Source organism: Neoarius graeffei, chromosome 15 (assembly GCF_027579695.1).
Source record: "Neoarius graeffei isolate fNeoGra1 chromosome 15, fNeoGra1.pri, whole genome shotgun sequence".
Taxonomy (NCBI): domain Eukaryota; kingdom Metazoa; phylum Chordata; class Actinopteri; order Siluriformes; family Ariidae; genus Neoarius; species Neoarius graeffei.
This window is the reverse complement of record NC_083583.1, coordinates 410,420-423,381: the sequence shown is the minus strand read 5'-3', so window position 1 is coordinate 423,381 and position 12,962 is coordinate 410,420. Positions and strand designations below refer to the sequence as shown.

The 12,962-nt window shown below is 42.7% G+C and overlaps 1 protein-coding gene across 2 annotated transcripts in view; it reads right to left on the bottom strand.

Moving 5' to 3' along the window:
- The window catches only part of copb1 (COPI coat complex subunit beta 1), a 38,104-nt gene extending 25,384 nt beyond the window's left edge, over positions 1-12,720 (bottom strand). Inside the window, exons 1-10 of one of the 2 annotated variants that reach the window (XM_060940717.1) lie at positions 12,626-12,720; positions 7,533-7,684; positions 7,223-7,452; positions 6,948-7,117; positions 6,517-6,631; positions 6,112-6,204; positions 5,619-5,756; positions 5,413-5,532; positions 5,144-5,251; positions 4,762-4,908 (exon numbers count right to left, since the gene is read on the bottom strand). In XM_060940717.1, coding sequence (XP_060796700.1) covers positions 4,762-4,908; positions 5,144-5,251; positions 5,413-5,532; positions 5,619-5,756; positions 6,112-6,204; positions 6,517-6,631; positions 6,948-7,117; positions 7,223-7,452; positions 7,533-7,623 — 1,212 coding nt within the window. In that variant the 5' untranslated portion in view covers positions 7,624-7,684; positions 12,626-12,720. Of the gene's footprint in view, positions 1-4,761; positions 4,909-5,143; positions 5,252-5,412; positions 5,533-5,618; positions 5,757-6,111; positions 6,205-6,516; positions 6,632-6,947; positions 7,118-7,222; positions 7,453-7,532; positions 7,685-12,354; positions 12,379-12,625 lie in introns of those variants that run through there. The other variant, XM_060940718.1, reaches the window with a different exon arrangement.
- Positions 12,721-12,962: the final 242 nt, after the last annotated feature.

Genomic DNA, 12,962 nt, shown 5'->3' with positions numbered 1-12,962 from the left:
GTTGGGGACGTTGAGAAACGAGGCTCAATCTTTTAGTAGAGTTGTGCGTTTGCAGAAGCTAAAGTGAACTAAAAAATTTCCAATTCATATTTATGCGAGTTGAAGCCAATTGTTTACAATAGTTTGTATTGTCTGTAAATTTAAACACACCAATGAATACCAAATTTCTCATGTAAATCAGGGGCATAGCTAAGATTTTTTTTTTTTTTTTTTTTGGGGGGGGGTCACACACTGACTGGCAGCCTGAGTGCATTATGGAATAAAAAATAATTCCCATTGCTAGTTTTAGGCAGCTTAGAAACCGGCTCTTCCATTATTGCTGTTTCTTCCACGTTTTCTTGATGTTGTGTTCTAGAAACGGCACTAAAACTTAGCTTCGAAACCACAAATTGCAACTTTGATGGAAAAAATATATATAAAATAAATTGCTTACCTCTCTTCACGCCGAAAGAAGGAGGAAAGTTTTGCTTGTTTTGACATGGCGAATTATTAACACGAGGAAATACTCGTAATTTGCAACTAAAAAGACTGCAGCGACACTGGCAGCTTGAACATGCTTTCTAGTGCGATTGCATTGCGCTTGCACAGAATGGTGTCAGTCCTGCGCACCTTAGCTCGTGCACCTGAAGGCACACCTTGGGCGCGCGTGCCTAACGAGCTCCGGCACGCGCGCCGTTAAAGAACACCTGTCTTTAATCAATCAATGAACTATGTTTGGGCTATTTAAGGACCACGCCCATGCAAGGACGATGCGAAGTATTACGCCACGTCTAGGAACACGAAAAATCCGAAAAATAAGTTTCTCCACTCAGAAAACCAGAGATTTTCAAGAGTTTTGTCAAATATCCGGATTTCCGGGTAAATCCGGAAGACTTTCATCCCTGATAGATAGATACAGTGGTGCTTGAAAGTTTGTGAACCCTTTAGAATGTTCTATATTTCTGCATAAAGATGACCTAAAACATCATCAGATTTTCACACAAGTCCTAAAAGTAGATAAAGAGAACCCAGTTAAACAAATGAGACAAAAATATTATACTTGGTCATTTATTTATTGAGGAAAATGATCCAATATTACATATCTATGAGTGGCAAAAGTATGTGAGCCTTTGCTTTCAGTATCGGGTGTGACCCCCTTGTGCAGCAATAACTGCAACTAAACGTTTGCGGTAACTGTTGATCAGTCCTGCACACCGGCTTGGAGGAATTTTAGCCCGTTCCTCTGTACAGAACAGCTTCAACTCTGGGATGTTGGTGGGTTTCCTCACATGAACTGCTCGCTTCAGGTCCTTCCACAACATTTCCATTGGATTAAGGTCAGGACTTTGACTTGGCCATTCCAAAACATTCACTTTATTCTTCTTTAACCATTCTTTGGTAGAACGACTTGTGTGCTTAGGGTCGTTGTCTTGCTGCATGACCCACCTTCTCTTGAGATTCAGTTCATGGACAGATGTCCTGACATTTTCCTTTAGAATTCGCTGGTATAATTCGGAATTCATTGTTCCATCAATGATGGCAAGCCGTCCTGGCCCAGATGCAGCAAAACAGGCCCAAACCATGATACTACCACCACCATGTTTCACAGATGGTATAAAGTTCTTATGCTGGAATGCAGTGTTTTCCTTTCTCCAAACATAACCCTTCTCATTTAAACCAAAAAGTTCTATTTTGGTCTCATCCATCCACAAAACATTTTTCCAATAGCCTTCTGGCTTGTCCACATGATCTTTAGCAAACTGCAGACGAGCAGCAATGTTCTTTTTGGAGAGTAGTGGCTTTCTCCTTGCAACCCTGCCATGCACACCATTGTTGTTCAGTGTTCTCCTGATGGTGGACTCATGAACATTAACATTAGCCAATGTGAGAGAGGCCTTCAGTTGCTTAGAAGTTACCCTGGGGTCCTTTGTGGCCTCACCGACTATTACACACCTTGCTCTTGGAGTGATCTTTGTTGGTCAACCACTCCTGGGGAGGGTAACAATGGTCTTGAATTTCCTGCATTTGTACACAATCTGTCTGACTGTGGATTGGTGGAGTCCAAACTCTTTAGAGATGGTTTTGTAACCTTTTCCAGTCTGATGAACATCAACAACGCTTTTTCTGAGGTCCTCAGAAACCTCCTTTGTTCGTGCCATGATACACTTCCACAAACGTGTGTTGTGAAGATCAGACTTTGATAGATCCCTGTTCTTTAAATAAAACAGGGTGCCCACTCACACCTGATTGTCATCCCATTGATTGAAAACACCTGACTCTAATTTCACCTTCACATTAACTGCTAATCCTAGAGGTTCATATACTTTTGCCACTCACAGATATGTAATATTGGATCATTTTCTTCAATAAATAATGGCCCTTTTCCACTACCCTTTTTCAGCTCACATCAGCCCGACACGGCTCGCGTTTCGACTACCTCAGAGCAGCACGACTCAGCTCGTTTCAGCCCTGCTTAGCCCCCAAAACTCGCACGGTTTTGGAGTGGGGCTGAAGCGAGCCAAACCGAGCCAAGTGAGGCTGGGGGCGTGAGCAGACACTCCCCTGTGCACTGATTGGTGAGGAGGAGTGTCCTCACATGCCCACACACGCCCCGCGAGCACGCTGGGATCTGTAAACACCGTAAACCCGGAAGAAGAAGAATTACGAAAATTTCTGAAGCCTTATGCGCCTCGCCTCATCTATACGCTCTTGCCAGTATCTGTTGCCGTTGTCGGTGACAACAAGCCACAGCACCAAGACCAGCAACACTAACGACTCCATGTCCTCCATGTTTATTGTTTACTCTCCGGGTCGTGAGACTACCGCTTAAAAGATCACTGATGTCACTGTTTGCGCTGCTTAACGACATCACGTGACGTCCACCCACTTTCGCTAACTCCACCCAATGTGTCCACCCATTTCCAGCCAGCACGGTTCAGCGCGGTTGTAGTCGAAATGCAACTCCAACAGCCCCGCTCAGCTCGACTCAGCCCAACTCAGCATGGCACGGCTCAGCCCGACTCAGCCGCGTTTGTAGTGGAAAAGCGGCATAAATGACCAAGTACAATATTTTTGTCTCATTTGTTTAACGGGGTTCTCTTTATCTACTTTTAGGACTTGTGTGAAAATCTGATGATGTTTTAGGTCATATTTATGCAGAAATATAGAAAATTCTAAAGGGTTCACAAACTTTCAAGCACCACTGTATATTGTATATGAGAGTTAAAAATTGACCACAAAGGTGGCATTCGAGCTGCCCCACTGAGCCAGCCAGCCCTGAGTGGGTGACGTCACAGCAGGAACCGGTGTTATAGACCAAAGCCAGACTTGGCAGGCCAGAGTGGTTGCAATGGCCTCCTTGTTCAGATTTATTGGAGATTCCTCAGATAGTAATACATCTGACTGTGATGGTCCTGAAACTGGAGTGTGTACACATGCTACTGCTATACACGTAAAATAAAATAAAAAAAACCTAGATAGAACTCGACGCCAACGGTGTCGATGGGGACGCCTCCGCCCGGTAGACTACACACCTTATTAAGTTGTGATTTGGGGATGGACATTTGACCTCACACTAATCGTGACCTGGTGAAATTACTTGTATCAGCCTTGGAGATATTGTGTTCACAAGGTTTTTGGACAGACATTTGCCCTCACAGTGACCTTGACCTTAGACCTTTTGATCTCAAAATCTAATCAGTTTATCTTTGTCCCAAAGCGCACAAATGGTGAAAGTTTGGTGAAATTCCTTTCATCAGCCTTTGAGATATCGCGCTCACAAGGTTTCAGAACGGACGCAAGCACGCACGCACGGATGAACGGACAACCCGAAAACATAATGCCTCCTGCACCTTACGGTGGCGGAGGCATAAAAATTACTACGTTAGATTTATTGTTAACGCTTAAAACTATTCCTGTGCCATTCTTGAGGTCTCAAGACATTCATAAATAAAGTGAGGCCATGGCTCTGCGTATCTCCTTTAAACGCCACAGATAACCTGAACCCTCTCAAGGGCGATCTTTACTGCTGTCTGTAACACACCTCCTCATTATTTATATTTATTCATTAATTAATTGGGTTATCCATTTCTTTTATTTTTTATAAACAAAATGTATTTACTACATAAACTTTAGCATATCTACTTATAAACTATAAAAGTTGTACAGAAAACTACACTCACCACATCTACTCATGTACATCTACTCTTTCATGTAGTGATCCAGTCAGTTAATCATGTGGCAGCAGCGCAGTGTACATCATGCCAACCTGATGTGGTCTTCTACTGTTGCAGCTCATCCACCTCAAGGTTTGATGTGTTGTTCGTTCCAAGACACTTTTCTGCTCACCACTGTTGTAAAGAGTGATTATCTATGATAGACCACCTGTCAGCACAGTCTGATCATTCTCCTCTGAGCGCACTCATTAACAAGGTCTTTCAGTCTGCAGACCCCCCGCTCACACGTTTTTCACACCATTCTGTGTAAACTCTACAGACTGTAGTGCGTGAAAACCCCAGGAGATCAGCAGTTTCTGAAAAACTCACACCAGGCCATCTAATACCAACAACCACACCCTGGTTAGTCACAGAGATCAGACTTTTTCCTTCATTCTGATGTTTGATGAGAACGTTAAGTGAAGCTCTTGATAAGTGTGATTTTATACATCGTGCTGCTGCCACATGATTGGCCGATTGGATAACTGCATGAATGAGCAGGTGTTCTGAATAAAGTGGACGGTGAGATGATTCATGTTAGTTGTGTGCAGTGTTTTCTGATCCTCACCACAGGGATGACGTTAGCAGCCATGTCAGGGAAGCGAACACTGCAGGAGTGGAGAGTTCTCACCAACAGCTGGCGGTATTTATCAGTGTCCTCGTGTTCAGTCACATTGTTGGTCTTTATCACTTCCTTCTTCAGCACAATGACCAACTGCAGAGGGGGGAGTGGGGGGGGGGAGTGGCCTTCAGTGTTTAACCCTGACATCCTCAGCAGATATCAAAGTGTTTAATTCAATTACATAAAATGTAGAATAATAGTTTCGTATCAAGTTCCACATTCAACCATTTTGACATAAACGGAACACACAAGTTAAAAACACTGCACACATAATTATTACAGTGATTAACAGTGTGCATTAAAGTCTCACTAGCATATTAACACCTACTTCCTCCACATTACGAGAGGACACCAGGTCCAGCGCCAGCTGTAGCGTCTTCTTGCGCACCTCCAGGTCAGGAGTGGTCAGAACCCTCAGGATGTCCATCACCAGGTCCTTGGATCAGAACAGAACCGTACCGTTAACGCTGTAATGATCTCACTGAGCAATTAGCACCACAACGAGACCGTCCAGGTCCTGGACTCAGCGCGTATCATTTATAGATAAACACTATTACAGCTGTATGATGGTAGAAAGGATACGGGACGATTTTATACCTGCAGCACACGCTCGTGAGTGGGATGTTCCTTCAGCTCAATGAGGCGGTCCAGGACAATCAGCTTCACGTTGTTATCACTCTCCTTAATGATCAGGTCAATATAACACTGAGCCGCAGCCTGAACACACACACACACACACACTTTTACAGGTGCACTAGTTTCATTAAACCACACAGATCTAACAGTGGAATAAGGAGCGTGACCTTGATGGCAGTCGGTGCACTGGACAGAGTAACCAGAGTTCCAGCAGCTTCATATTTCACAGCTGGACTGGACGACTGCAGCAGGTTGTAGATGCAGCGGATGAAGCGAGCTCGCTCTGATGGGTTAGCATGGCACACCTACACACACGCACAGAATTCAGTATTATCTGTATCGTGCTTTTGACAACAGACATGATCACAAAGCTGCTTTACAGAAACAAATTCTGGGTATAAATTATAAATCTATAAATTTCTCCTGAATGATGATGGTGAGGAAAAACTCAGACAACACAAGGAAGAAGCCATGACGAACCAGACTCTAAAGGGAACCCATCCCCATCTGGGTGATAACAGATAGCATGATTATAAATAACTCTCTGCTATAACTGTGTCCTATAGAGTCACAAAGTACAACTGTGTAACCGGTCATGACGACATACACCTATGAAGTGTGCTATACAGAGCTTACGACATGGAATAAAGCTGAAATCACCTTGTAGATCAGTTCAACAATCACCAGCTGCAGAATGTCTCCAAACGTGTGAACCTGATCAATACACGTGCTGAGATAATCCAGAGCTCTGTCCTGAAAAAAGCAGGACAATAAACGATTAAAACCTTAACTTTACTTCCATTGCTGAGAATTATTAATGCTCACTGAGAATAAACTATAAGTTATGGCAGAATTATTATTATTATTGAGGACTGCATTAAATCAATATCAGATGTTGGCTAAGAGGCATCAGTGAACACTTAACTGAGCACAGAAAAACTGCATTTAATAAGAATTTACTACGACTGCAGTTGAGAGAAATTACAGAATAATAAAAACTTGAAAAATGTTGTACTAATTTTTGATAAATGAAAGTTTTTTGCACACTATACTGAGCTGATTTACCTGATCAGCATGAATGAGCATCATGAACGCATTTCTTTTACAGCTCGCATCTTTTTCGTTTACGAGGAAGTCGTGGATCAGTTCTGGGGCATCAGGGATTAAATGTTCAAAATTCCTAAATAAGGGAAAAAAAAAAGAGCATGAGACAGACAAGAGAAATACTCAGAAATACACACAGCTCTGCAGAACACGTTTATTAACACACTAATGCTCATTTTCATTGGAGCAAATAGAGCGGAAAAAAACGAAGAGGAAATTATGCAATAAATATCCATGTGTTACTGTGTAATAAACACTTGTTTTTCTACACCACAAAAAAAAAAACCCACAACGCAACAAAAAACTCTGCAGCTCTCAGTCCGTCCTCAACACTGACTCATTAACATTAAAATATAACAAAACTGGGGGAAAAAACCCTGCTGCAGACAGACCTGTAGATGGTGTAGATGGCAAGGACGGCATTGCGGCGTACATAGCTGTGGCGATGTTCCAGACAAGCACGGATGGCTGGCATCAGTGGCTCCAAAAGCTCCGCCTCCTTCAGCTTACACAGGAAGCGCAGCGTGGAGCCACGGATAAACTCATTAGGGTGCTGAAGGTCCTGAATCAGATAAATCCAGACAGAGAATGAATGTGCAGCACTTTAATGTCAGATTTTTGTTCTAATAACAACGCAAGTTTGGTTTCTGTATAGTCAGACGCTTACCTTCCTGTAGGCATCACAGACCAGGATCATTTCCTGAAGCAGTTTTCCATCAGGTGTGGTTTTGGGAACAATCTCCCAGAACACCAGCAGCAGTTTTTTGATGGTATGGTCCTGAAGAGGAAGCACAAAGCGGATGATGGTCATCAGCAGACCAGGCAGCTTCTCACCATTCAGGATCATGATGATGACTTTCTTCAACGCCTCCGTCTTGGCTTTTATCTCTCCCTTTTCTGTTCACATGAACACAAAAAGGTGTTAAAATGATTCTCTAGCACTCTCATGTTCTTAGTTCTCTCAGTCCTGTTTTCACCTAAATCAGCTTTAAGGCTGACTTCTGATGGAGGCTCCGAGTCGCTCGGGACGTTGATCAGGGTGTAACACACATTCTCTGCAGCGGTCATGGTGCTGGACAGATTCTTGTCCCTTCAGCAGACACCAGTCACAGATGATTAATGCAATTTCCTGAAAGAGGAAAACAAATCTGTCACTCCAGTAAAGAAAAAAAAAAAGTGTCATTTGTCATAAAGTCCAATCAAACCCAGCTAATAAACATGTCTCAGCTGGAGTTGAGCTTCTGCAATCAGATTTTTGTCCATGAACATCAACATTTGTTCAAATTACAATAAGGCAGAAAACAAGTTCCATCCCCAGGCACAGTAGAAGATCTGGAGGAGGAACTGTGTGAGATGTTCTGGAGATGATTCTGTGAAGATCATGAACTCGGCTCAGCACCAGCAGTGTTTCTCCAGAAGATCTGATAAATATGAATTATATCTATCTGCAGTGCTCAGGGAGATTTAGGTTTAAAAAAAGGTGTTAAAATTAAACTATACTGAGTCCCCATAAGTTTAAAATTTCACAGTGTGTGGTGTTCATGGAGGAGGGTGCGAATACTTTTGAGCAACACTGTATTAGAGACTTGACGTTCATCTCAGTCATCCTATTACACTGGATCTGCATCCACTTATGACCTCGCCTGCTACAGAGTAAGCGGGGCGAGGTATTGTTTTCGGTCGGGTTTCTTTGTTAACGATATTACGGGAAAACAGCTGGATCAATCTTCATGAAACTTTCAGGATAGATGGTCATTGGTCTCAAATAGAACCGCCAACATTTTGAGGGTTGTCCACTCAAGGTCACCAAAAAGGTCAAAATCGTTTTGTCTCCTGCCTCATATAGACGTGCTAGCCACTACGTCATCGTGCTGTAAGAGTGTAACAGTCGCGCACTGCGCATGTTCCTATTAAAATGGCCGGTGAGTGTATACAATTCAGTTCACTGTTTGAAATAAATGGACTAGAGTAAAGAAATGGCTTTCAGACACGTTTATGGTTATTCCAGAGGGAAAGCGTGTTCCACTGAGCTCTAGCGCCGGGCCATTTCCGGGAGATAAGAGTTTGGGTCGTGGCGACAGCGTGTGTGTGTCAGCCTCGGTTCCGAGGGTTCAGTTTGGAAAACTGTAAGAGGGAAGAGTAGAATAATATAAAGTACAGACACTTGGTGTATTTTACTTCTGTGATTTATAAATTGCTCATTTTTGGATTACGCTTCATTTTTGTGCCTCAGAGAGTAAATATATATGCTGTATTTACTGTAGGGACACGGGATCAGAAAACTATTTTATTTATAAGCAGGAGCCACATGGACCCATAGGGGACCCATTTATTTATTTCACCACATCTTCCTTCATATTTAGGGTGACCAGACGTCCCTGTTTTACCGGGACGGTCCCAATTTGGGGTCGTGTGTCCCGAGTCCCGACAAAAGTCTGTCGGGACATGGATATGTCCCGGTTTTCGCCACTTGCGACGTTTGCGACTGAGCAGCGTGGGAATCATTAGCAGAGAAATGTATTTACTATTTTGATGAATTGACAGGAATCGCAAACTTTCCTGGTTACTGCCCCCTGGCCCTGTGGCATGGGTGTTTATTTAGCCACATTATTCCAGACAACAGAACGTGTTGCCATGCAACAATAAAATAAACATTAACTGGTGCGAATGTTCTTTGTCTAGCAGCTAGCAGCAGTAATGCCGCAGCAATTATGCCAAAAAGAAAATGTACCTTTTCCAAAGATGTACAGGGCACCTACCCCTTCCTCCGAGAGGCGCAGAACAATGCGCACGAAGCCGACTGCACACACTGTAAGTGTTTTGTTCTTGTACTGTGCGCTCCTGTGGGGGCTTTCCTCGGACTGTCGCCCCTCTCCTCCTTTATTGCTGTTTTGTTTGAGTGTATATTTACGGAAGCCGAGAGAGGCCCTTCATATAATCTTTTTTTATTCACCTTGTTATCTTGAGATAACGACATAATTAATTCAGGATCTCGAGAAAACAACACAACTAATTTGAGATCTCGAGAAAACAAAAACGTTATTCCGAGATAACAACATAATTAATTCAGGATCTCGAGATAAACCGTTATTTCGAGATCTCGAGAAAACAAAACAATTATTTCATGATCTCAGCTGGATCACTGTATCTCCGTCGGTAGAGACGAAGCCGGGCCAGTCTTCTGCGGAGGTGCCGCGGACTAATTTTGAAATTATCCCTTATTAAAAGACTTAATGCAATCTCTCCCTGTGTCAACCCCTGATCAAAATATTGCCTCATTAGGTGATCGATTATTCCAGACATTCTAAATGACCAAAGTTGCGTCTATACAGAATGAGAAATAGCCCCAAAGTCAGCATATCACAGGTCTCTTGGTGCACCTGAATGAACCATTTCTCAGCTGTTTACTCGAGATCATGAAATAATTGTTTTGTTTTCTCGAGATCTCGAATTAGTTGTGTTGTTTTCTCGAGATCCTGAATTAATTATGTCGTTATCTCGGGATAACAAGGTGAATAAAAAAAAGGATTATATGAAGGGCCTCTCTCGGCTTCCGTAGTATATATTCTCAAATCACTTGTCTCTTTTTTGTTTCTGTTTAACACACCATTCTGACAGTTTGGCCATATTGCTGTGTTGAACAGCTTGTTGCACCTTCCATTAAAGTGTTCACTTTTGTCCACATCTTCTTGCTTTATTCATTCAGTTGTGGGGAATGGTTAGTAAGGTTGATTCTGACCGAGGCTATGTTGAGGTCACATATCTACTTTTTAAGTTCATGCTATAGTGCATACAATTGTAGAGATATAGCCTACATGTGCATTAGTGGTGTGCAAATTAATCGTCATGGCGATGCATTGCATCGCCAACTTTCACGATATACTGCATCGATTCTTGATGCCAAATATCGATTATTAACGTTAAAAAATAAATGAATAAAACTGTATGAACGGTAGGCGAATATCAGCCAAAAACAAGTAGCCTAGGATACAACATCCAATCATGTAGATGGCGCAGTGGAGTTGTTGACGCCCGCTGCCTTCTTCATGCCATTGGTATTTCCGAAAGCGGGCGCCTAGTGCTCTCTCTGTTTGCAACATGGACGAAGCCGAGAAGATTCGCGTGCCTCCCTCACAGTTTAAAGCCGATGTTTGGACGCATTTCGGCTTCCGAAACAAAGACGGTAAAAATGAAATGGACATGACTCACGCAATTTGTAGACACTGTAGCATGTCGATAAAGTATTGTGGAAATACAACAAACTTAAAAGCACACATTCAGAGGCGCCATCCAGACAAACTGCAACAGCAACAACCACCACAACCCATGATAAAACAAACAACCCTCGACAGCAAGCTCGCACCCTCATCTGTACGTGCGAAAAAAATAACTGAGTCCATTGCAGAATTCATTTGCCAAGATTTACGGCCATATTGCGTGGTGGAAAATCGTGGGTTCAGAAGTATGATAAACACACTCGAGCCTCGTTATGTGATCCCTAGCTGAAAACAATTTACAGAAGTAATGATCCCGGACATGTATGAAAAGGTAAAGCTACAAGTTAAAAAATCCCTCGCCTCTACAGAAAGCGTTGCCCTCACATGCGATGGATGGACTTCGTGAGCCACAGAGCTACTTAAAATGGCAGTCACTGATGAGCCTTATTTTATTAGTTTCCTTTTATTATTCTACCTTAATCATTTGCACTTTTTGTAATTAGTGTGTCCACCAAAGTATTAAGAATGTTTTAATGGCAATAATGTTAAATAAATTCATGTATATATGAACTGAGTTGCTGTGTGATGTATCAATTGAAGACACTATCCAGATCGTACACAGCCACTGGTAATTATGCTCTATTTTTTACATTTTCACTTAAATATATTGAAAATATCGCAATGCATCGCAATGATTCAAGAATCGTGATGAATCGTGATAGTATCGCATCGTGGCATGTGAATCGTGATTCGAATTGAATCGTGAAGTCTTTGCCAATACCCAGCCCTAATGTGCATATGCATTCTTCTTGGTGTCTCACAAACAGGTGGAATAAATCAGTGTAAATGTGGCCTATGGACATCGCCTGGCCTATTCTCAGCCATTACAACATCTGCTGTCTGGCCATAATGTAACTGATCTGTATCCCACTGTGCTACTAGAGAACACAATGCCTGTTTGTTTTATTTCATGTGGGATGTTGGTAAAGGTGAGCTTCAGCACAGTGATGAGAGAGAGAGAGAGAGAGAGAGAGCTCCTCTCCGAGTGTCCCGGTTTCAGACTCGGGGAATCCGGTCACCCTCTTCATATTCATCATAAGTGCTACCGGGAGAGGTTTGTTTTGCCTGGAAACACTTGCTCATTGTTGAAAATCTTGTCAGTATATAGACACTGTTTGGTCTTTAACAGAGCTGAAATATAAAAACATGAAGGAAATAAAGTTTGGAGACTGATCGGCTAGTTGACATCAAGCTAACTTGCTAAAGTTAGCTGTGCTATTCTAACCCTTTTCATACGGCTTTATAAAATAATCTACCTCAGTGAATAACCGCACATTTTAATTATGAACTGTTTACACACGACACAGTGGGACAGAGCGCAGCCTGGAAACAAGCTGAAGCCATTTGCAGCTCTCGCGCGAGCGGGCCGGCTAACGACAGCTAACGACAAACACTCGCCGACTAAACAGTCTGATACCGATTCACTCCAGTCTGATACCGATTCACTCCAGTCTGATACCGATTCACTCCAGTCTGATACCGATTCACTCCAGTCTGATACCGATTCACTCCAGTCTGATACCGATTCACTCCGCCTCGCAGCTGCGCACTGTTCCATCCGCACTGTTCCGTCCGCACTACTGTTCTACCCGCACTGTTCTGTTCTACCCGCACTGGTTAGTGCTGTAGTGAGCGAGTATGAATGCAGCTGAGCCCGTTCTCTGTCTACGTGGCCAGAAAAACACACCGACACAGTCACCGCGCTAGTTATTATTTAAATAAATAACGTTTAGAATTTGTACAATTATCAAAATAACATATTAAAATAAATATTTTAATGGAGCAGACTTTACCTTCCACAGGTTTCTGGCTGTTCGCTGTCTGTATCCGCATCCGAGACGGAGCCTCAAGCCATGGAGTGACGTGGAACCTGAGTGGGGTAGCCACGCCCATACTACGGCAAGAGACAAGAGACAAACACAATACTGCATTGCGAACGAGAGCAGGAGAGGAAACAGTGCAGTGTAGTGGCGTGCAAAAGTTTGGACACCCTTAATGAAAATGTCTGTTACTGTGAATAGTTAAGTGAGCAGAAGATGAACTGATCACCAAAAGGCATAAAGGTAAAGACGAGACATTCCTTTTCAGCAAGATTTGTGTATTATTTTTGTTTTGTACAATTGGAGAGTA